General features: G+C 42.8%; 1 protein-coding gene across 1 annotated transcript in view; it reads right to left on the bottom strand.

The window, feature by feature from the left end:
• FAR2 (fatty acyl-CoA reductase 2) overlaps nt 1-25,378 on the bottom strand; it is a 633,073-nt gene that overhangs the window by 118,075 nt on the left and 489,620 nt on the right. The window contains 2 exon segments of the mRNA XM_029599995.1: nt 1,941-1,971; nt 1,973-2,009. Coding sequence (XP_029455855.1) covers nt 1,941-1,971; nt 1,973-2,009 — 68 coding nt within the window.

The following is a 25,378-nucleotide window of genomic DNA, read 5'->3' as shown; positions in this document are numbered from 1 at the left end:
TGCTGTTTGTGCAGTTTTTTTGTTTTTTTTTTTTACTCTGCTTTGGCTTGAAACTTAAATCTGCCCCATAATATTTATCCAGTTAATTTGTTATTTTACTTTTCTCTAGTTTGATTGTTTTCCTGTAAATTGTTAAGTAGACAGTTGTTGAAGCAGAACCTACAGCTGGCAATCTCAAAAACAAGTAATCTCTACTGCTTGAGCTACAGGAGACCATTGAGTGAAGTGCTGTGGTTGGATTCCTTTCCATTATAAAGGGCGCATTCCATAGTTTTAATGATCCCAAGGGGCAGTAACCAGGGCTTGCTGGAACAATACAAAAGCAGAGACCCCCACGTTTTCACATTTTCTATGTTCTATCCCAATGCTAATATAAAATCTTGATCTGACTAGGCTTAATTGTTCTTTCATAGTTCCTTCCTGATGAAGGACTCGTGATCAAGCTTTATCTTGTATTTCTTAGCATGCATTTACCAAAACTATATATTTTTCACATTAAACATTTGTTTTACAGACAGGATGTACTTAGATTGTAAGAATATGGATGCTGCCTTTCTTTGGGCAATGAAGTAAAGTGGCTGAAGAGGTTCTCTTCTGGTTTTAAAACAATAACAGACTAGATCAGGGCTTTCCACACTTTTAACCGTGACCCCATTTTAGCACTTGAAAATTCACATGACCCCGGAGGATAACGAAACAAATTAGCAATGTGTGTCCGGTCCAACAATCTCTTCACTCTCCCACATTCCAGCTTACCCCTCTCTCAGCCTCCACTCCCTCCAGAGGGACCCTCTCTCACAACCACTGCCCATTTCCTTCTCTTACTCCAGCAGCCCTTTTTACATCCCTCCTGCTGATCCTCTCTCATCCCCAAACCCTTCTTATACCCCCGATCCTTTTATTCTCTCCCTCTCACCGCATCTCCCCCATTCCCTCCTTACTCATTTTCCCATCCCCCTCCTATCACTTTCCAGCCTCACCTCCTTCCCTCCACCCCTTCTCTTACATTATGCCCATCCGATTCCCTCACCTCTCACCTCCTCTTACATCCCCAGTTGATCTTCTGTAATGTCCCTCTCCCACCCCCAAAGCCAACTCCTCTACCTTCTCCAAACCTCAAATCCCTCCTGCTTATCATCCCTCTTCTAAACATCCACCTGGCCAGGGTCAGTGCCAACATTTTCCTTTCAGCCCTGGCCCAAAGGTGGATGACAACCAGTGGGAAAAGAGTGCAGGTTGATGACAGGGACAACATTTCTCTCTTCTGTAGGTTTGGTGGTAGGTGAGAAGTAGTGGCAATCTCCACTGAGCCATGCACACTCAGCCCTCCCCTCTCGTCATGGCAGATCCTAAGCCCAACAGTAGTCTCCAAGTAGCAGCAGCAGAAGCAGCATTATTAATGAAAGTCAGCATGGGGGCCTGTGGACTAGTACAAGCTCATGGGCCCTGCAGTGGCCCTGATCCCTCATTGTGCAAGACTTCCTGTCACCACAGAAACTCATGCAATGGTAGTGCCACAGCAATGATGGCTCACAGGCCCTACATTGACTTCCACTACTAATGCTGCTGGCATCTGACGAGTTCTGCCATTTGAGGCACTTGTGATCCCAGATGAACGTTTTAGGACCCTATTTGGGGTCCTGACCCACAGTTTGGGAAGACCTGGACTAGAGGGATGAATCTAAGCTTCTTCAGAATGTTACTTCATACCGGTGTGCAACTGCACTTGTTCAGTAGTAATAGTTTGGACAGGCAGAGAGTGGGTACAGTGGCAATCAAGCCATACTGTGCCATACACGTGGTTAAAATATTTTAAACAGGGATATCTTTAGTAGCTCTTACAGTTCTGTTGTGGTTTTTTTTTTAGGTTAAGTGCACAGGTTTACAGATCTGGAAACCAGGAGAGCCACAGAAAAGTTTGTTTTTCATCTATAACTCACCTATCTCTCCCCAGTAGAACGGGTTGATTCCCGCCAGTAGTACAGTTGTACACCAACGTTGTCTTTGGTCTGGAAAAAGAAAATGGGAGCAATCAGAAGGAACTTAAGACCTTTTGAAAGCTGTAGAATTTTCAAGCAGAAGTGTTCTGCCTTCCTTCCTGCAAACTCACAAAAAATATGCTTATGGTAACCATGCCTACCCAAGTTTTCCTTCTTTCCTCCTCACCAGTGTTATGTCAGCAACAGAGACTAACTGGATAGCAGGAGTTTTTTAAATGGAGACTCCATGGTGGATGGAAAAGAGCTGGAGTGCTAAAGTCCTCAAAAGCAGGGGTGTGCATATTTAAAAAAAAAAAAAAAAAAGTTTGAGAACTAGTTCATTGACAGCGCCATAGGATTGCAGATTTGAGAAACTAGTTGGTCAAACTTTTTTTTTTAAACATTTGGGGAATCCACATTTGAGTTCAAGCAGACTCACCTGATCTAACTAATTTACATCCTATTTGCTTGAAATTTTCCCCAAATTCATAGAGAAAATTTAGACACAGTTCCCCAAAGAATTTGGGGAGATTTGAATATTCTGACAAACCTGAACCAGGCTGAAGTTCACCTGGTTCAAATTAAATCTTGAACCATTTGTACTTCTTACCCATTGGATTGTGTGTATCAATTTTACAAGTTTTACAGTATGTCCTTTGCACCTTCTAGAGTTGTTACTAGTTATAACTGGGGGCAGGTTACCAAATTATAATGAACAGTATTTAAGAAAAAATCCTAGCTGGTTTTGAAACCACAAATATAAAAATTATGCCACAGACTTTCATTAGAACCACAGGAACAGTTTATCATTTGAATTTTTGCAGGTAATGGGGAATTTGTATAAATAACCCCCACACAAGTACCCAGTGGAAGATAGAAAGGTACTGGAAGCGGCAGTGTTAACCCAAGAACAGAATTATGAGGACTAAAGCTTGGAAAACTGAGGAGAGAAAGAAAAAAGGAGGAGTCCCTGTGTAGAGTCTGGAGAGAGAAAGGGAGCAAACTCCAACCCCCACTGTTAATTAGGCTTAAGAACGCAGAGAATCAGGGCGAATAGGGGCAGCTGTAGACAGCCCCGGAGGGGAGGTTGAGAGGAGTCACCACTGCCTACAGCAGGGGTGCCTACAGCAGGTAGTGCAAGCAAATAAATCACATGCCTAGTCATTAGGGATATCCTGAAAACCCAACTGGCTAGGGAGGCCCATGGGACTGCTTTGAACACCCCATGCCTACAGCATTCACATGATTCACCATACCTAGACCAAGGAAGAGAAGGGGACAAGGGTGAAACTCTATTACGGCCTCAGCTATCCTTGTTGTCTGATTGCTGGAAGGGACTAATGAACTTAGCTTGACTCCATTAGCTGTTACTGCTATCTCAGGTGCAGTCAAGAGTTCTGATAGTGCTAGGTTTAGGGGTTTTTTTTTATACTGTATATTGTGAATCTGCCTGTCCCTATGGTCCATTGCCTCAAACAATTTAGACTTGGCTCATGCGTTTTCATTGGTAGTGCAAGGCAAGTGATAATAAGGTACAGGACATGATAGAAGCTTTTATTTTTTAAGTGGTTGTTTTAATTTATTCTATGTTATGTTTTAATTTGTTTAATGTTTTAAATTGGCTATGTACATCACTTTGGAAGCTTTTATTGTAAAAACTGGAAAGCGCTTAATAAGTTTTATTAATAAATAAATACAGTAGGTATTTCCCTGTCCCCAATCTAAATTTAATAATAATAATAAAAATAATAGCTCCCCAAAAGAATGAAGTCTGGCATGGTGGATTTCAGTTTTATCTAGCCCATGGACAAGGTGTTTCACCTAGTCAGTGAAACCTCACAGTGCAACTGAAAATATTTCTTTTAAGAATCAGAAAACTGGTTTACCCAAAATCAAGGACTCTGAATTCCAGTATATACGCTTAACTATGATAAATACGATTTTTTCCTTTAGTCAGCATTCGCTTCCAGATAAAGGGGTTGGCAGGCTGAAAGAGAGCTTTCAACAAATAGAAAATCTCTCTCCAATTTCTGCCACCTTCCACAGACTCCAATCTAAAGTTAATTATTATAGAAGAAGGCATAAAAAGTCATCTGAGTCATTTTGTTGGCTGAAGGTGCCTGCCCTTTCCTGTGGCTACTGAGTTCTCTTCCAGCAGTAGTCGGGGTTTGGACTTGGACTGGCCCATTATGAAATTTTTCCAGTCTAGTAATCCCACCTTGAGTGTAGCACCTTCAGCCAACAAAATGACCCTTCTCTCACCTTGTAGCCTATTGGCTGGCACAGAAATACCTGGCCAATAGGCCTTTGGAGGAGGCGGGGGTAGTAGTGCAGGAGAGATTCATTTCCTGCCGTCTAGTCCTTAACACCCCCCCCCCCAATTCTCCCATTGACTGCTTGAGCTTTTTTCCTTCATGCTGGGCTGTAGCACTTGGAGGTACCTCAGTCACCCTGGCCTTTCACTATCATTGCTTGCCATAATTCCCCTCCTGTCTTTTGCAGGAGGGAGTTGTGGAGAATGACATCCATTGTGTGCTATAATAATCTCTGCCTCTCCTGTTCAGAAGGGAAAAGAAGAAGACAGATATTGGGAAAAAAAAGGGAGACATTCAGGGGAGAAAGAATAAAACAGGCGACCGTAATTGGTGAGAGAGAGAAATAGTCATGAGTGAGGGTGGGGGAAAAGGTGAGAGACATGCGGAGAAAGCAAGGGAGATGCAGAGGCAATACTGGCCCGTGGATACTGAAATCATGAAGCATTAAAACTGGTGGAAGTGAAGACAGTGATACAAGGAAACAGTGGGAGTGTGGTCTCCTTGCCTCATGGATGCCTCTCATACACTTCTTTCCTGGAAAGGAAGCTCATGTGGGGAGGGGGTAGAGCAGCTGCAGGGTCAAGAGTACTGAGCAGGCTCACAGTATCCCCACGCAGCCAGTGCTGGTGCCTGGTGGGGTGGGGGGATAGGAGTGGAAAGGCTGCTGTTACTAATATAGAGAACAATACTTAACACTCTATTACTACCAATCCACCACAGTGGGGGCAGTCATAATAACAATCACATCAACTAACCCGCACTCAAAACATTTTCTATTTTCTGTTTTGTTAACTTATTTTAATTTCCAATTTTTTTTAAAAAATTTTTTAATTAATTTTTTTATATATGTGTGAATTTGTCTCACTTGTATAACATTTAAAAATCTTTAAAACAGACGTTTGAAAAAATATATGGAAGGTGTAGAGTGATGCTTCATACAACTTAAGGAGCACTATCCAGTGAACCTTACTTGGTTTCTTGTTTAATCATCAGCACCACCGTCCACCCTAAAGTCCTTTAATTGTTTTTTCAAAAACCTATTTTTTGTGTTTGTTCAACTATTCTTCTAAAATTAAAAACTTTTATGTTTGTGTTCCAAATAGCTTCTTTGATACAAGTGTGACCACACAGTTTAAAACAGAGGAACTGTGGTCGCCAACGGATCTTTCAAAAAAAAGCGGAGCCAAATTTAAATGTCACTTATCTACAATTCCAACGCTCAGGCTTCGATGTAATCCTTAGCGGTGTGTACCCCAACAAGGCCAGGTTTCGAATTACTTCTTCATCAGGGGAAGCCATTCGATCACTACACATCCCCGCTCAACTTCCTTCATTATTTCAATCCATTGAAGAGCTCGTAAAAAACGCTGCTTGGTTAAAGCTCCTCTTGAGCATTTTACGAGCTCTTCAATGGATTGAAATAATGAAGGAAGTGAGCAGGGATGTGTAGCGATCGAGTGGCTTCCCTTATGAAGAAGTAATTCGAACCTGGCCTTGTTGGGGTACACGCCGCTAAGGATTACATCGAAGCCTGAGCGTTGGAATTGTAGATAAGTGACATTTAAATTTGGCTCCGCTTTTTGAAAGATCCGTTGGCGACCACAGTTCCTCTGTTTTAAAACTATGTGGTCACACTTGTATCAAAGAAGCTATTTGGAACACAAACATAAAAGTTTTAATTTTAGAAGAATAGTTGAACAAACACAAAAAATAGGTTTTTGAAAAAACAATTAAAGGACTTTAGGGTGGACGGTGGTGCTGATGATTAAACAAGAAACCAAGTAAGGTTCACTGGATAGTGCTCCTTAAGTTGTATGAAGCATCACTCTACACCTTCCATATATTTTTTCAAACGTCTGTTTTAAAGATTTTCAAATGTTATACAAATGAGACAATTTCACACATATATAAAAAAATTAATTAAAAAAATTAAAAAAAAAATTGGAAATTAAAATAAGTTAACAAAAACAGAAAATAGAAAATGTTTTGATTGCAGGTTAGTTGATGTGATTGTTACTAATATAGAAGCAGATTGTGCCTGTTCCTTTCTTATGATGATGCATTGAATTGTGTTTATTTAATTTTGGATTCATTAAAAGCCACTCTGAGAAGTCTTTTGATTGAAAAGGCAGACTATAAAACTAAATAGAAATGGAAATTTTATGGACTTCTTTTGCTAATTAAAGCACGTTTTATAGATTCTACAGGCCCTGAGTAGCTACAAAACTGCCACAGCTGTTCCTTAGTGCTCTGGGATTTATGTTTTATTTTATTTTACTTGGGAGACATTTCCTGTGTGGCTTCTATGACTTTGTGGACTGCTTTTGTTTTTTAAGTAGCTTATCCCTGTAGTGAGCTGCAGAATTGGCACGACTGTGTTGCCTGCCTTCTCACAGTTGCTACCTAGGGGGTGTTTCCATATTGTTTTATTGTGCTGGAAGATGTTTTGCTCAATGCAGTGAATTAGTGCACTGGACTATCAGCCAGTAGCATAGCCAGAATTAATTTTTTGGGTAGGCACAAGGTTAACTTGGGTGGCCTATAGGCATGTAGGTCTGAGACCTACCAGTTATATTTTTATTGATAAATAATGCCATATACTGCACCCTACAATGGCTTTCTAAGTAATTTGCAACAGCCATTATGCGTGAAACTTTAAAACATTTTATCTCAATTATTTCAAGCACTTACCAGCATTAAACATTCCTTATTAATCTGCATTTATTTTATATTTATTGCAGTTTATAAATGTACAAGTATATCATGTAAAAAGCAAAGAAAACAATCAGATCCAATCATGTAATAAAACAAAAATGAATGTATTGTTTCATGAATCCTCTTTGCAGAAAGCTAGAAATCTTCATAACTACAATAAAATATCATTAATTATCAGAACAGGTGCAGAGCTAGGACAATTCACATTACAACTAATATGAAAAAAAATATTCAAATTCTGGTGTCATCTCAGGAAAAAATATCCCTCTACTGCTATTTTGTGAAGTAACACAAATTCCTGCAAAGAAAGAGACATCTAGAACCTTGCCATACCACAGAGACACAGTACTCACTCTCAGGATTCAAATAATGAAAAAGCAGCAATGCAAATACTACACCAGGCTCTAGAACATTAATACATCACCTACTGGAATAACAAAGCAAGCTGGACTACTACAGAAAAACTACATGTGAGCAGAATTCAGTCACACACACTCAGGCAAAACAAAGACCGACCTTTACCTAATATAGAAATAAGAGACTACAAATTAGAAACATGCAGACAAAACCGAAATAGCCTGAGAAACTAGACTCTGAACAGTGGAATACTGAAGAAAGAGCAAAATACAAATATATAAGAAATGCGCATTCTCAAAGATGCCATATTCCAATTGCTAAAATCTCAAAATTATTTTTTTTACCTTTGTTGTCTGATTTTTTTGTATTTTTCTAATCAGTTGGTCCTGGTCTCTTTTTCCCATTTTTCCCTTGTTGCTCGTTTCCTAATTCCTTTTCAGTGTCTCTCTTCTACTGTTTTCTTCCCTTCCTCCCTCACACACGCAAGCTCTCACTTTCTTACCCCCCCTCCCCCCGGCACTCATTCTTATGCACATACGGATCCACACCCACTCCTATTCTCATCCACATACACACATTCAAGCTCCCATTCTCATCCACATGCATGCAGGGCCTTTTCATTAGGCACAAGCCACACAACCATAGTCCTACTTCTGCCACTGTGGGGATGGGATCCCATGGCGGCCTTGCAGCTCCGACCTTCCTCTTTGCTGTCGCAGGGATGGGATTCCACTGTGGCATTGCTCTAACCAGGCCTCTTCCTGTTGGGTGAGCCTGGGCCCAAACTGGGCGGGCCCCTTCCCACCCAGGCCCACCCATGGCTAAGCCACTGCTATCAGCTGCCCTGTTAGGTACAGAATTTACCCCGTTTGACCAGGCCTAGGCCATATCCTGGCTCTCTGTTTTTCTGGCACAAAATACAAGTTAGTGCCTTGTATTTTGTGTCAACTTTTGACTTTGTTTTCTTCAATGCCACAGTTTCTGAACTTTGCGACATCTGGTCAGTCCTAGGACTGGCAACTCCAGCAAGGGCACTTTGGCCCTGATTTTGCCACTTTGAAGATAGCCTCAACTGGTTCTACACTTTTTTTTTAACCTTCTTGGGCCGTATAGTTTCAATACAAATTTTTTTGAATCTGATTTTGTTTCATTATACATAGTGGGGGGTTTTAAAAATAATTTTTATGCTAATAAAAAGAAGTAGATTGTAATTCAGGGAAAAGGCGACAGAAGAGATTTTTATTATGATTTCCAAGGTGCATAAGCTTTGGGTTAGAGTCTTTAAAAATAAGTGCTAGAACCTGTTCTGACCTAATGACCACTAATTTCTTTCACTGTAATCAGGGCACTTGCAGTTATTATAGATTGTCGTTATATTGAGTCTTCATATTTGTTCCTTATCATCTAAGCTTCATTGTGAGGCCACACACTTTCAGCACTGTGATAAATGTTCAGCTTTTGACTGGTTGTTATTGCTATTATTATTTCTTTTCCATAGAATAGTATACAACAATGTTATACTACATCTAAAAAAGAAATTCATCAAAATTTAATATGGCATACATTGAAGGATTAAAATAGCACAATGGACTTACAATAGATAAAATTCCTTTATAAATGAAAACTCATTTGTACAATAGCAAAGATTCTTTAAGTGCACACTATCTCTTGAGTTTTCTCTCTTTTTAGCTGTACATTATTCCAGGAAGCTGTTAATGCAGTGCAAATTATTTCTTCTTTCTTTAAGTATATTATTCTCTGTAATTAAAAAAAATCATAATTTCAAAAAAATAGTTTTTTCTTTGCCATAACTTTCTATTACATAATTCTAAGCCTACATGGGAATTAAGAGGCCTTTCTTCTATAGTCAGATTGGTGCCTCTGATTTCCTTCTCTATTACAAACATTACAAATCTTCCTGTGCTGATGGTTTCTGTTGGAGGTTGGACTGGAGGATATCACTCACACCGGGTCATTCATCAAAATGCGTTATGGCATTACCGCACATGACAATGCATTAACGCATGCGATAAGAATTGTAACGCATGGCGCGAACGAACATTTTTTGGAGGGCAGGATCGGGGAGGGGTTTAGGTGGGATTTATTTAAATGAAGGGCAATATCACATCATGTGAATGCATAATGCATGCTATGCACGGTTTTAATGCTGGAAATAACTACACCTTTTTTCCTGGCATTCGGCTGTGCCATATGCCCGAAATGGCCACAACGCAATTTGCAATTACATTTTTGAATAGCATTTTGGCCATTTCTAGGCTTGGGGGGGGGGGGGGGGGGAGGAGAGAGAGAGAGCCTCTGGGGAGGGCCTCGCAGTGTGCACCTATTTATATCTCTATAGGAGGGCCACCTAATGGGGTGAGGTGCTGCTGGTAGTTTAGGGTTTAGGGGTCAGTTTCACATGTACAGTGAGATGTTTGAACAGCACACTACATCTTGGTGAAGATTTGATGTCATTTGGAGTGAGGAAATTCTCACAAAGATGAAATTTCGTACTATGTTATTTCATCCTTGATACATTAAGCTTGGCACCAATTCAGAACAGCAAAAGGACTTTTGGTGACTACAGACCATGTCTACACCAAGGGCCCAGGAAGTCAAGTTTCTCCCCTGCTGGATGATCCTCATCACTGTAGCGCCACTAGCGCAGCCAACCAGGAGCACCGTTACATTAGTAAGATAAAAGGAATAGTTTGTTTAACTTCCCTTGTTATGGGACCCTGTGTGGGATCCACTTCATCTCCTGTTAGACTGACCATGCTGTCAAGCGTTTACTCTGCTCATGGCCTGCATGACTTAAGAAATCTGTGACCTTTTCTTTACATGTAGTAAAGCACTGGAAATATGTATGAGATAAAATTTTAATTTTCAGTTTTATTAGGAAACGGCAAGCAAATTTTGAAGGCCTTTATTTTTTCAAAATCAAGTCAGAAGAAATATGGCAGCCTCAGAAAACAATGGTGGATCACAATCCAGTGGGAACACTGAGAGGAGAGGATCACCTTGCTGGTGGCTGAAAAGAATCAGTAAGTACTGCTTGGGGAAATTTTTAAAACTTAAAAGTATTGGGGAGAAGTAAAACTATTGGGGTATACTATTTAGTATGTTTTTTGTGTGCCTGTATTGAATAGCTAGTCAGCCGGCAGGCAACAACTAGGAGTTTTGTGTGTTTTACATTAGTCAGAAAGGCTTGTATCAAATAGTCAAAAAGGCAGGCAAAAAACAGAAGTTTGTGTGCTTGTATTTCCCAAATCTCCCCCACGCACCACAGCTCATCCTTTAATTTATAGGCAGGTGACACTTTCACACTAAAAAAAATTAAAAACTAATCAGCCTTTTAACTTAAATTCAGAAATTCCCCACACTTTATCAAGAGTTAATCATTCCCTTGTAGGTCACTACCAGATATATAGTGAACACACTGACACATTTAAAGGACCCTAATTGTACGCAGATCTGCAGGACCAACAGTTGGCCCCTCCCATAGGTCAGGGTGGGATATAGAGAGTGCAATCTGTGTTGAGGGCAAGGAAGCCAAAGTGACTCAGACAAAAGGCATATAGACAGGCTGTCAGGAAAAAAAACCCTGATCAGTGAGAAAGAGGACAGAAACACCATGTCTTGGAAAGATTAACCGACCTAGGGAATTATGGGGTTGTGAGTGTGGGGTCTCTGAGAGACACTGATCTCACTTGGAATAAGAGTGAGGGCATCATTTCAAAGGGCACAGAAGAAGAAGAAGTAATTGTTCTCCTCAAGAGCTTCAGCCATGGATGGAAGGAGACAAAATGGAAGTGGTTTGCCCTAAGGAACCACAACTGGAAGACATGGACATTGATTATGGCTAGTACCTTGTTTCTTTGAATCCTTACCTGAGTGTTTGGCAGTTACAGTGAAAGCTATCCTACTACAGTGAATTTGAACTGTGTTTTTTAATTGCTACTTGAGCGTTTGTTTGGCAGATGTAGCAAAAGTTGCCCTACTACAGTAAATTTGAAATATGGCTTTTGTACTCGGAAAGGGAGGGGGGTTGATATTTTAAACCATTCCTGGGATATCAGTCCTCTACTATTGGTGGAGGATGTAGGAATTACCACAATGAAATTTGGATACTGTATACTTATTGTATGCATCTGAGGAAAACAAGCGACAGAAGAGTAAGCAAAGTTTGTCACACAAAGTCTTCTGAGGAATACACGACATAATGGTGGGAGCAGTTTTATCTATGGGACACACATTGCAGAATATGGCAAGGATCACAAAGACTTCTGGCATTGCTATACCTCAAGATATGTCAAGGTAATTGTGCATAGGCCTTGAAGCGAAGGATACCAGAAAGGTAATTGGCAGTGGGAGCCGTTTCTGTGGTTATAAATATATAAAGTGCTAGAAAAGAGAACTTTGAGCTATGGATAAACCCTGGGGAAGGGGGAGGTATCAAAGTATGGCCCAAGAAGAAAGCCTTCTCAGGGATGTAATCGCACTTGGGCATGTTTGTATTTTTAGGCCCAAAGAACCCTGGGATCATGCCAAGTAAGCATCCCATTCCTGCTGCAAGATGCAAGTATTATCTCCTAACTAGTCAGATAGTTGAGCAACAAGAAAATCAGTATCTTGTGATACTCATGTAGTCAGAGGGGACCTATATAAAAGGAATGCCCCAAGGTGTCTGGAGGATTTGGGGCTATTAGGGGTTCTTTGACAGGTCCTTCTCATCCATTTCTACACAAGGAATTAGTAATTGGGGTTAAAGTATGTGCACTATTGCATACTGGGAAAAATCAATCATGAGGAGCCCCCAATATATTGATTTCACTCTACCTCCCAAAGAAAAAGTAGGGCCCTCACAGAGTTAAAGCTAGGTGCATACATGGTTAAACTCGTGACTATCCATTAGTCCTGTTACACATTGGATGGCAGCGAAATACAGATGCGGTACCAGCAGCTTTAATAAAAGAATTCCCTTTCCTGTTGATCTTGGGATGGAACTGGCCTAAGCTGGGGACATTTATTGGGATGTGAGATGTTTATGTAGCTACTTGCTCCCTGCAAGCCCAAAAATAAAACTACAAACCACTGTTAGGACAGATATTCCCATTTCAGAGGGGAGTCATTGGAAGGTAGGAGATCTAGGGCTCAAAGAAATTTGGAAAAGAGGAAGAGAGCCCAGAAGAAGATACTTAGGCAACACAGGTAGATGGAACTCTCTGACTTGCTTCTGGATAAATTTCTCCGCTTTATAGAGAAGCAGAGGGGTGATATGAATTTAAAGTATGTTTTTGAGCATGTGTCCAAGATAGACGGAGGAACAATAAGCAATGAGAGGTCTACTGCAAGTCCTCATTTTGAGAGAGAGAAGGGAATGCTATATAGAGTGGAGGAAAGTCTACATAAAGATAATCTCTGTAAGCAGCTGGTGCTCCTGCATAATCTTATAGGTAGCCCTTACCCTTGTACATCTTCAACCTTTCAGGACATCTGGGGATTCTGGCAATGATAACCAGACTAAAAGGTTTTACTGACCTGAGCTGTATAAACAGGTTAGACAGCTTTGCTTATCTTGTCCAAAATATCAGTTAATATCCAGACACTTTCCAGCTAAGGTCCATCTTATGCTACTACCAGTAATAGAAGAACTGATGGCAGGTGTGGCAATAGATTGTGTAGGATCTTTAGTTAAGAGTAAGAGAGGCCACAAATACTGTATGGTGATGCTAGACTATGCAACTCGTTTACTGGGCTCTACCCTTGAGGTCGACCTTGGCAAAATATATCGCTGGAGAACTTATAAAGATATTCTGTCAGGTAGGTTTCCCAAGGAGGTGTGTACTGAGAGGTATAAATTTTATGTCTCAGTTACTGATGCAGTTTTGTTCCATGTTTTGAATTAAGCATATTCAGACTTCTGCATACCACCCGCAGACAGATGAACTCGTAGAGTAGTTTAACCAGACCCTTAAGGCCATGATATGAAAATGTCGGGTTCCAAGACCCAGGACCTGGACCAGCATGTCCCTTTCCTATTATTGGCTATTAGAGAAGTACTTCATCATCTACCGGGTTCTCATCATTTGAGCTTTTATTTGGTTAACAATCATGCAGTTTGTTAGATGCTGGATCACCCTGATTCAGGGTGATCCAGTACCGAGCGGTAGGAAGAGCTGCGTTAGTGCCTACGGCACCCGCGGTTACCGCCCGCACAGTGCAGCTCACCTACCGCTCGATCCTGAAGCCTAATTATATGTAAATGTAAGCCGCGTCCGAAAAGCCTTAGTCCCGCGCAACCCAGGATACTGGATAGAGCGCCTATACAGGATCCTGGGTGCGCGGGCCTAAGGCTTCACGCCACGCTGGTATCTGTCATTTCAAATGTCATTTGAAATGACAGATACCAGGAAGTCTGGTCCGATCGGATGCAAAAATAAGTTGCTTCGCTGCTGTCATCTCTCTCCTCTCCTCCCGAAGCAGGCCTTGCTCCGGGAGGTGGAGAGAGAGATGACAGTGGCGAAGCAACTTACTTTTCCATCTGATCTGACCCGACAGCGCTTCTCCCCCCCTCCCGGAGCAAGGCCTGCTTCGGGAGGAGGGGAGAGAGATGACAGCGGCGAAGCTTTCCCCCAGCCCGGACCCGACCTGACCGCTGTCAGTCTGTTCTCCCTCCTCCCGGAGCAAGGCTGCTTTCGCGCCCTGCTCCAGGAGGGGGGAGAAGAGGTGACAGCGGCGAAGCAAAAAAAAAAAGGGGAGCAAATTTTGGTTTTTTTCAAAAGCGACTTACTTTTGGGATCTGTCAAGATCCCAAAAGTAAGTCGCTTTTGGACGCCGGCAAAACTTATCTTTTTTGCAGCCATCAGCCATCAGCAGGAACACGATCTGGCTCCCGTAGCTCCTCCCAACAAGATGGCCGCCTGCACGGGGAAAGCGTACAATTGGCCCCTGAAGACGTGACGTCACGACATCACATCTTGAGCGGCCAATTGCACACTTTCCCCGTGCAGGCGGCCATCTTTGTCTTCATCGGGAGGAGCTACGATCGCATGTGTTCCTGATGATGGCTTCAGAAAAGTAAGTTGCTTCATCGTTGCTAGTGTCCCCCCTCCTCCCGGAGCAAGGCGGCTTTTCGCGCCCTGCTCCGAGAGGAGGGGGGACACTGAAAAGTCGCTTCGCCGCTGTCAGTGTCCCCCCCTCCTCCCGGAGCAAGGCGGCTTTTCGCGCCCTGCTCCGAGAGGAGGGGGGACACTGAAATGTCGCTTTGCCGCTGTCTTCGCCGTTGTCAGTGTCCCCCCTCCTCCCGGAGCAAGGTGGCTTTTCCGCCCTGCTCCGAGAGGAGGGGGGACACTGAAAAGTCGTTTCGCCGTTTCTCCGCCGCTGTCTTCTGGCTTCGCCGGTGTCCGGGCTGGGGGAAAGCTTCGTCGCTGTCAGTGTCCCCCCTCCTCCCAGAGCAAGGCGGCTTTTCGCGCCCTGCTCCGAGAGGAAGGGGGACACTGAAAAGTCGCTTTGCCGTTGCAGTCTCCGTGGCAGCCCCAGTCCGGACATCGGAGGGGGGCTGCAACGTTTTTTTTCACTTTTTTTTTTTTTTTTGGCTTTGGGAGCAGGGGAGAGGCCCGGGGCTGCCACGGAGACCAGCACCCATGATCGCGGCGGGGGCAGGTGAGCGGGGGCTGGGGGAAAGCTTTCCACCTACCCTTACCCATGCCTCTACCGCCTGGGTCAGGGTAGGCAGTAAGTTTGCAGGTTAAACGCGCGACAAAACGGCAGGGAAAGGTAGCGTTAGTCGGGGCGCAGGTTACGGGATGCTAGGTGAATAGCTAATTCGCTCGTTTGCATGCAATATCGCGCTAATTCGCTCGTTTGCATGCAATATGCATGCCGCGGGCGGAAGGGGTTGCCCAGGGAATTTAGGCCGCGGTAGGAGTAGGTTAAAGGGGATTCGGGATCGCAGTAAGGGCTAACGCGGCCGAAAACGAAGTTAAAAACGGCTTAGGAGCAGGGTAAACGCGGCCGCACTTTACAGGATAGGCCTGAATGATGGGAGGGAGAAACAAGTATCCCCAAGATGTTTTATCTTATTTGGCAGGTCTTAAAATTTGCATCATAGAGGCTATGAGAGTAGCCTCTGAAAATTTGAAAGAGGCCCAGGATAAACAGAGGACATAATATGATTGGCAGGCCCCAAAAAGACCATTTGAAACAGGGAACAAGGTGTTAATTTTGGTTCCAACATCTTCTAACAAACAGTGGGCTAAGTGGAAAGGACCAGCCACAATAAAAAAAGCAATTAAATCCCTTAGATTAAGAAATTGAAACATGGAAGGAACATACCCAAGTATACCACGTTAATCTGTTGAAACCTTGGATTGAAAGGCATTCATTGCTTTTCCCCCAGTCACAAGAGGATGAGGAGTTGGGACCCCAAGTCAGGGAGATGGAGGCAGGAGCAGAATTTACGATTTCACCAGAACTAATGCTATATGTATTTTATGTCAGATACGGGATGTTTTCTCACCATACTTGGGCCACACTACTTTAGTGTCTCACAGAATCATCACTGTATCAGGAAAAATAATCCATAAATATCTCTATAGATTCCCAGAGACAAAATACCAAGGGGTAATTAAAGAAGTATTTGAGCTGTTATGACTGTGGGCCAGCCTTGTGGTCCTGGTTCCTAAGGCAGATGGTACTTTGCACTTTTACATTGATTTTAAACAGGTTAATGCTATATCTCAATTCAATGCCTACCCTACAGCACGAGTGAATGGCCTTTATGACCCCTCAAGGGTTGTACCAGTTCATTCAAATGCCCTTTGGCTTACATCGAGCTACTGAAACCTGTCAACAGTTGGTTGATGCCATACTCAAACCCCATCAGCAGTATGCAGCTGTTTATCTAATGATATCATTATTAATTCCTCAGATTGGGAATCCCACTTACCTAGAATAGAAGTGGTGTGGACATGACTATATGATGTGGTGCTCTAGCTCATCATGAGGTTTAATACATAGGACATATAGTGGGGAGGGGGAATGGTTCATCCAATGCTAAACAAGGTATAAAGGAATCTCCCTTGCCTAAGAGGAAACCATGAGCATTTTTAAGACTCATAGGGCATTGCCACCGTTTTATTCCCCATTTCACAGATAAAGCTAGTCCACTAACAGCGCTGCTGAAGAAAAGGTAACCAAACCAGTTTCACTGGGGTCTGCTAGAACAAGCTGCTTTTCAGTCAATAAAAGAAGCTTTATTTCAGAATCCTGTTATTAAAAGGGATTGATTTTTTGAAGAGCTTCATGCTACAAACAGATGCTTCTGCACTGGGATTGGGCACTGTTCTGTTATAAATTCACCAAGGGGAAGAGCATCCAGTCCTCAATCTAAGTAGGAAACTATTACTCCATGACCAAAACTATGCCACAATTAAAAAGGAGTACTTAGTAGTGAAGTGGGCAGCAGAAGCACTCCCCTACTACTTGTTAGGTAGAAAGTTTGTGCAAATTACCAATCATGCTCCTTTAAAATGGCTTAATCAGATGAAGAACACAAACCCCCATCTTAAAAAATGGTACTTAGCTTTATAATCCTATAAATTTCAGGTCCTTTAGAGACCAGGTAAGGGTGAAATAAATACTGACATTCTCTCTAAGCAGCATTCAGTTAGTTACATCTGTTTTCAAAAGAGAATGATAAAAAGAGGGGATGGTATATGATAAGTTGGGACTCTTCTCATAGGGGAATGAGACATTTACTGGAGAATCAGTTCACAGTGACACTAGGATACAAAGATCCATAGGACGCCCCTCCTATAGGTCAGGTTAGGATATAGAGAATGTAACAGATAGCGAATCTGTATTGAGGGCAAGGAAGCCAAAGTGTCCCAGATGAAAGGCATATAGGCAAGCTGTCAGGAAGAACCCCAGAGCAGAGAGAGAGAGAGAGGATAGAAACATCATTTCCTGGAAAGATTAATACACTTAGGGAATTATGGATCTCGGAGGGTGGGGTCTCAAAGAGAAGGGTGAGGACTTTGACCTCACTTGGCATAAGGGTGAGGGCAACATTTTAATGGACAGAAAGGAAGGGGAAAGAGCTGTTTTCCTCTGTAGAAAAACACAGCTACAGTCATGGATGGAGGGCGATGAGATGGAAGTGGACTGGTCTGAGGAACCACACCTGAAAGCTATGTACACTGATTAAGGACAGTACTTTTTTTTTAATCGCCACCAAGCATTTGTTTGGCAGTTATAGTGAAAACTGCTGTACTACACCGAACTGTGCCTTTTGAACTTGGGGGTAATTCTGAACCACTCCTGGGCATCAGTCCTCCACTATTGGTGGTGAGTGTAGGAAATACCACAGTGGAATTTGGGATACTGCATGATTATTGTCTCTTTCCAAGAGGAACAAATGGGAGAAGAGTGGGCAAAGTTCATCACGCTTAGTCTTCTATGCAATAAGGCATCAAAACCCCCAAGATGTAGATTGTGTAGAATCACAAATAGCATAGAGGTATCACAATTTCTCAAGTGTAGAGTCTGGAGTACTGCTAACAGCACAGAGGCCTCAAAACCCCCAAGGCATATAGTGCAGGTGAGGTATTGCAAATAGTACAGAGGCATCAAAAACCCCAAGGCACTGAAAGGTGGGTTATCTCAAACAGCATGAAGGCTTTAAAGACCCCAAGGTGTAGTGTGTGGGTAGGGTATCATAAACAGAATGGAGGCATCAAAACTCCCAACATATAGAGTGTGGAGTACTACTAACAGCACAGAGGCATCAAAACCTCAAAGGTGTAGAATGAAGTTTGAGTATTACAAACAGCAGAGAAATCAAAACCCCCAAGACATCATGAGAAGGGCAAAGGGAACCAAGAATAGTTGCATCGACAGTCCACAACAATGAAGGCACCAAAAGAGCAGGAACAGTGGCATGAATTCCTCACAGCACTGCAAAGCAGCAAAATGATACATGTAGTTGCAGGTATTTTCCATAATACCATGAAATAGCCAAGAGCAGGCTGGGAAGTAACAGTGGCAGATATAGACAGCAAGGTATAGAACCATGAAAGAGGTGGGGTAGGAGGAGAAGCTTGTATTTTTTTCTTTTATTTGAGGCCTGGGGAGGGGGACAAAATACCCCAGTATAACCAAGAAAGAAGTAGGATGGATGAACTAGATGGATCCAATTAGCAAACAACATGTTAGCATAACAACCCTCAAGAAGTAGATTAAGGGTTATAGCAGCAAGGCAAAATGGCAGCAAGACCCCCAAGTTGTAGTGTCAGGGGCATGGCAGCTAGGTAGTGCAGCAGCAAGAGCACAAAGGAGTAGAATAAGGGCAGAAAACACAAAAGTTTGTTGCATAAGTGGTATAGCAGCAAGGCAGACTGGCAAGACCTTCCCAAGATGTAGCAGCTGGGCATAGATGGAAGTTAGGGAGAGTGGCAGCAATAATCCCAAGATGCTATCAGGGGCATGGCAGCTAGAAGAGTAGCAGCAAGACCCCCAAGGTATAGCATAAGCTGCATGGAAGCTAGGCAGAGTGGCAGCAAGACTTCAAGGTGTAGTATCACGGGCATGGATGGCAGTATAACAGAGTGGCAGCAAAATCCCCAAGGTATAGCATCAAGGCCATGGTTGCTAGGGAGAGTGGCAGCAAGACCTCCAACGTACTTTCATTTGTCCTGCTATTTACATGGAAATTCTGACAAACCTAGCAAAGACAGATTTTCAAAAAGATCTACTTTTCTGTTAACTTTGGCACCAGCCTTAAACAATGAGGGCTCATTTTGTCCCCTATCATTGAGAAGACATGTTCACTGGATACACTTGTTGGTGGTAAGGAGAGATTATGCTGAGTCACCTTGGACAGGTCTGGCGAGACCATGGTCTTGTGTGCCCAATATGCCAGCAAATTTGAGTCCATGTTTTTAAATGACTCTGCTAGCAAGTCACAGAAATTTCTGCTGGGATGAGGTGAGGGTCTCTCTTGCCAGCTTTTTTAACTCTGGCCTGCATCAGGTAAGATGGTTCTATGGGTGTAGTGTGGCTTTGGCTGTTAATTTGGGGGACAAAGTGGTAGTTGACAGGGTGCTGCTTATGTTTGCACTACATTCTGGGGAGGCCACTCTTTCCTGTGCTTCATCCCCACTGTGCCTGTGCCTCTGGTGTTTCTGTTTGTGAACCCTAGCCACCAGTAACTCCTCCTTCATGTGAGATGCTGGGACTAGAAGGCAAGACTCCCTTTCACCCATGGATCAGAAAGCATGGCAAGTATGTAAATATTGCTTTCTGTCAGAGGTTCCAATTTCTTAAGTTTAGTGGCAGGACTCCTTTTTTTCTTGCTGCTATTAGTATTGCTTGTACTCCTGACAGGCTGGGCTGGCTCTGTAGTAACACCCACCCAATCCTTTGCTCTTGCCAAACTCTCCTCTCCCATTTCCTTGTAGTGGCATGATGGAATTTAAACTGGCTACTAGGGCCTTTGATATTACAATATATTTTAATGATAATGTATTGGCGCTCACCAGTAAGGATGGGAATTTGGGAGAAACAAAATAGAAAATGAGATGAAATTTCCTATTTCATTTCAGATCATTTTCAAACTTTAATGAGTTAAATTCTGATGAAATTTTGTGAGAATCTTGTTTCATTTTGAAAACCTATTCAATTTAGACGCTACCATATTATATTCTGTTTTTTTATGAATACACAGGAGTATGAATATGGAGCTTACATGTAAAAGTTGTGAAGGACTGTAATTGACTTTGTAATTTTTTTTTAAGTTTTTTTAATTTTAAATTTTTTACATTTTTAGCCCCTGATGCAGCCTTAATTGGTGAAACTCGGTCGGAGTCGTGCTCTTTAATAAAATTCTTCCACGGCATAAGGTTGTCCCTTTGTTTGTTTTTGCCTTGGCTACGTGGGACCGCCTTCCGATTTGTTTTATTGGACTATGTAACTTGAGCCACCATCCCAGGAAATTGAAAAGATAGCTAGACCCCTTACTGTGAAGGTACTTAAATGACCATTGAATAGGCAAGTGAAAGAATCAGGTAGAAGATTTGCATGTCACAGCCCCCTGGACTACAGCTGGTTATTTTGCAGGAAATATTACTAAAAGCAAAGGATTCAAACTACTATATTATAGAGCTATGATTGGGAAAGGGATTTATGAGAGAAGTGTATTGAAGAACAGTCCTAGGAAGCAAACGGATTCTCACCCTGACTAACAAGGGTATTCAGAAACTTGAGTTCCCAGACAACACAAGGGGTAGCCAGGCAGGATGGAGGGGCATGCACATGGTCTCTTTGCATGATCCTGCTTGGGTCTTGGCCTTTTGGATGAGAGAAGGTGACCATACAGGGTCAGACATCAGAGAAAGCAAAAGCTAGACTGAAAGAAGTTGCCTTATCCAGGTGGGATAACAGTGAATGACTGGCCATGAGCTTAGTGAAGCTAAAATCACTGAAAGCTGAGACTGCAGAGGACCTGAATCACTGAATGCTAAACAGTCATAAACCAAGTGGAGCTGTAAAATCCAAGCCAGGAAAAGCCCTCCTACCAATGGAGGAGAACTGAAAGACAGCAGCAGATCCAGAGGTGGAGCAGTCCCCCCTTGAGCAAGGGGATCCCAGTGGTAGGTCCAGAGGTGCAGTCAGGTCCCCTAGGATGGCATGGACCCCAATGGCAGTCCAGGGGGTGGAGTTGGGTCCTTTACGTTTTAGTAATATTTCCTGCAAAATTACCAGCTGTAGTCCAAGGGGCTGTGACATGCAAATCCCCTACCTGAATCCCTGACTTGCCTATTCAATGGTTGTTTAAGTACCTTCACAGTAATGGGTCTAGCAATCTTTTCAATTTCCTGGACTGATGGCTCAAGTTACAAAGTTGCATTGTCCTTTTTTTCTCTGCTGAAGTTCACTTAAATGGTAGCATGCTCAATCCTCTGTCTCTTGTTAGGGGGGTTTCACTTAAATAGTGTAATAAATGTACTGTGCATTATCATTTCTTATATCTAGAATAATTGTGTGAGAGCAAGAATAATAGATATGAGTGTACAAGCATTTATGCAGATGTCCACTGTAGATATAAATAATGTATGTATGTGACAGAGAATATAAAGATGAGCTAAGATTGGAAGAAGGCATATGGGGAAACAGATAGTTAATTTGTGTAGAATACACAGTCTGGTTAAGTGTTTTTAAAAAGATGAAGACTGTAATCTGGGCACCACGGTAGTGAAGAGGACTAAAATCTGGTTAAGGGATACAGGGGCGGATTTTCAGAGCCCTGCTCGCCTAAATCCGCCCAAAACCGGGCGGATTTAGGCGAGCAGGGCCCTGCGCGCCGGTGAGCCTATTTTACATAGGCCTACCGGCGCGCACAGAGCCCCGGGATTCGCGTAAATCCCGGGGTTTTCGGAGGGGGGCGTGTCGGGGCGGGACCGAGCGCAGGGGCGTGTCGGGAGCGTTCCAGGGGGCGGGCTCGGGGGCGTGGCTACGGCCCGGGGCGGTCCGTGGGCATGGCCGTGCCCTCCGGACCCGCCCCCAGGTCACGTCCCGGCGCGCTAGCGGCCTGCTGGCGCGCGGGGATTTACTTCTCCCTCCGGGAGGCGTAAATCCCCCGACAAAGGTAAGGATGGGGTTTAGACAGGGCCGGGGGGGGTGGGTTAGGTAGAGGAAGGGAGGGGAAGGTGAGGGGAGGGCGTTAGAGGATTCCCTCCGAGGCCGCTCCGATTTCGGAGCGGCCTCGGAGGGAACGGGGTAGGCTGCGCGGCTCGGCGCACGCCGGCTATACAGAATCGATAGCCTTGCGCGCGCCGATCCCGGATTTTAGCGGATACGCGCAGCTCCGCGCGTATCTACTAAAATCCAGCATACTTTTGTTTGCGCCTGGAGCGCCAACAAAAGTACGCCTATTCGCGGTATTTGAAAATCTACCCCACAGAGTATAGTGATAAGTAGAATTTACTGTAGCAAAGTCAGGACAATCAATGGAGTGCCTCAGGGTCTGTCCTGAGGTCAATTTTGTTCAATATCTTTGTGAGGAATACCGCAAAGATGTTAATAGGAAAAGTTTATTTGAAAATGACACTCAGGGTGACCTCTAGAGTCCAAAATGAATTTGAATGACTTGAACACCAAAGTGGTTAGGCTGATGAAAGATCATAAACCCAATGGGGCCAATATTTAGTAGGCCATTTAGTGAACAAGTTATCCAGCTAAATTTAGCCGGATAACTTTAACCCTAGCCTGCCTTCATTTGAATATGGCTGGTGATGGACTAAAGTTATCTGTCCTTGTGTGGCCAAATAACCAGTTACTTATCTGGATATTTTCAAAAGAAAAGAAAACAATTTGTCATGGGTCTCCCAGCCAGGGCTGGTGCAAGGGGTATTAGGCACCCTAGGCAAACTTTATGCCTTGTGCCCACCCCCTCCCTCTGCTGCTCACGGCCTGCTGAGCGTCTACTTCTCTCGGCCGTGAGTGGGATGGGCTCTGCTCGTGGGCCCACATGGCTTTTTGCCGCCTCCCCCCAATAGCTGGCATACTAGACGACCACCTAGTTCGCCTATTGGGACGCACTGGTTTTGCTCCCAGCCTGATTCCCACCTCCTTCACCACAATTAACCCTCCCCCCCCCCACCTCCCACTGGCCAAGAGCTTCACTCCCCAATCCCATGAAATGTTTTTTAACAGCAAAAATAATAGCCCAGGAGCTCTTAGCACTCCCTCCCCACCTCAACATGCGAGTTCAACGGGAGTTGGAAGTACCCCTGGTGGGAATGGGAGTCCAGAGGATTTACCTTTTCAGATAGCTGAAGGTATGAGGAGAGGAGACCAGGCTGTGGGGCGAGAAGGAGAGTCCATACTGGAGAATTTAATTATACCTCAAAAAGCATCAGAGATCACACTTGGCTCACTCTAGACTGCGATTAAATCTTTAGAAAAAGCTATAGTTAATTTATCTCAGAATACATTAAATGTTCAATAGCGTTTTATAAATTTGGAAAATTCAGTAGCTTCAAATAAATCAAATATGGAAAAGTATGAAAGTCGATTGGGAAAAGTAGAAGAATTTCAGCAGAAGTTTATTAAATCTGAATTGCTAAATGAAAAAAAATTGGAATTTAGGGAAAATTCTATAAAATAATTAAACCTTCAGGTATTGAATTTCCCAATGCTTAAATTAATTTCCGCTAAACAAATGTTTAATAGGTATTTAATGCAAATATTGAAGATGCAACAGCAAACGTTGCCTGTTTTTTTCTAAAGTTTATTATTTACCAGTAAGATCTACAGTTGACATAGTACCTGGTGGAGAGATTCTGGGAAGATCTCTTGATTTGTCTGAAATATTGGAAACATCAATAGATACTGAAATTAAGACAAGGGCTTCACTATCTGTATCTTTTGTGTTTCCAACAGACCGTAACGCTGTTTTGCGATTATTTTTGAAGAAGCGTATAGAAATCTTCCATGGCCAGAAAATCTGGATTTATCCAGACTTGGCAAGGATAACGCAAGTTAGGAGAAAAACTTTTCTGAGATTAAGACCAGATGTATAAGCTATTGGAGTTAGATTTCTGCTAAAATTCCCTTGCAGATGTGAAATTAATTATTCAAGTCATAAGAACATAAGAAATTGCCATGCTGGGCCAGACCAAGGGTCCAACAAGCCCAGCATCTTGTTTCCAACAGAGGCCAAAACCAGGCCACAAGAACCTGGCAATTACCCAAACACTAAGAAGAACCCATGCTACTGATGCAATTAATAGCAGTGGCTATTCCCTAAGTATAACTGATTAATAGCCATTAATGGACTTCTCCTCCAAGAACTTATCCAAACCTTTTTTGAAAGCAGCTACACTAACTGCACCAACCACATCCCCTGGCAACAAATTCCAGAGCTTTACTGTGCGTTGAGTGAAAAAGAATTTTCTCCGATTAGTCTGAAATGTGCTACTTGCTATCTTTATGGAACGCCCCCTAGTCCTTCTATTATTTGAAAGTGTAAATAACCGAGTCACATCTACTCGTTCAAGACCTCTCATGATCTTAAAGACCTCTATCATATCCCCCCTCAGCCGTCTCTTCTCCAAGCTGAACAGCCCTAACCTCTTCAGCCTTTCCTCATAGGGGAGCTGTTCCATCCCCTTTATCATTTTGGTTCCCTTCTCTGTACCTTCTCCATTGCAACTATATCTTTTTTGAGATGCGGCGACCAGAATTGTACACAGTATTCAAGGTGTGGTCTCACCATGGAGCGATACAGAGGCATTATGACATTTTCCGTTCTATTAACCATTCCCTTTTTTGAAGTTTCTCAGCTCCAAATGTTTTGGACTTCCATACCCCAACTACCACAGAGACTGGCTATAAGTAAATTGAAAGAAGTCCACTGTAACCTCTGATTGTATTATATGAGGGATGGCGAGATCCCCATTTTCCAAAATAACCGCTTATTTACTATTAGCTCGTAAATATTACCTGAATTATGCAGATATGTTGAAACTATAAGAAAATTTTTCTTTTTATTTTGAAAATGATTATGTAATAATGCAAAATATCTGTATTTAAATTTATAATTCGTTATTATAAAGATTATTGAAAATACAATAAAAAAATAATAATAATAATAGCAGTGCCTGGCCCGGGCCTTGAGCCTTCCCCTTTCCCTCTTTACTAAGATACCAAAAGATAAAATAAACAGGAACACATTAGGAGAAGTGGTTAATAAACCAGGGCTGGTATCTGAACATTGCAGAAAGGGAGATGGAAAGCTTTTGTAATAAATGAAACAAGTTATTAGAAAGCTGGCTGGCTTGATTTTATTTTGTGGTCCTAGTGCTCTGGAGGTTGTCTTCTTCTGAGGCTCATCCTGTACAAAGAACAACTGGATTTTGGATCCTGTTTAAAGGGAATGATAAAGAAACATAAAGCTTCACAAATTGTATTACATGGTTCCTGTGACAGATTCCTGACAAATGAATAATG

The sequence above is a fragment of the Rhinatrema bivittatum genome, chromosome 4 (genome assembly GCF_901001135.1).
Source record: "Rhinatrema bivittatum chromosome 4, aRhiBiv1.1, whole genome shotgun sequence".
Classification (NCBI taxonomy): Eukaryota; Metazoa; Chordata; class Amphibia; order Gymnophiona; family Rhinatrematidae; genus Rhinatrema; species Rhinatrema bivittatum.
The sequence above is the reverse complement of the archived record's forward strand: the minus strand, read 5'-3'. Positions and strand labels throughout refer to the sequence as shown.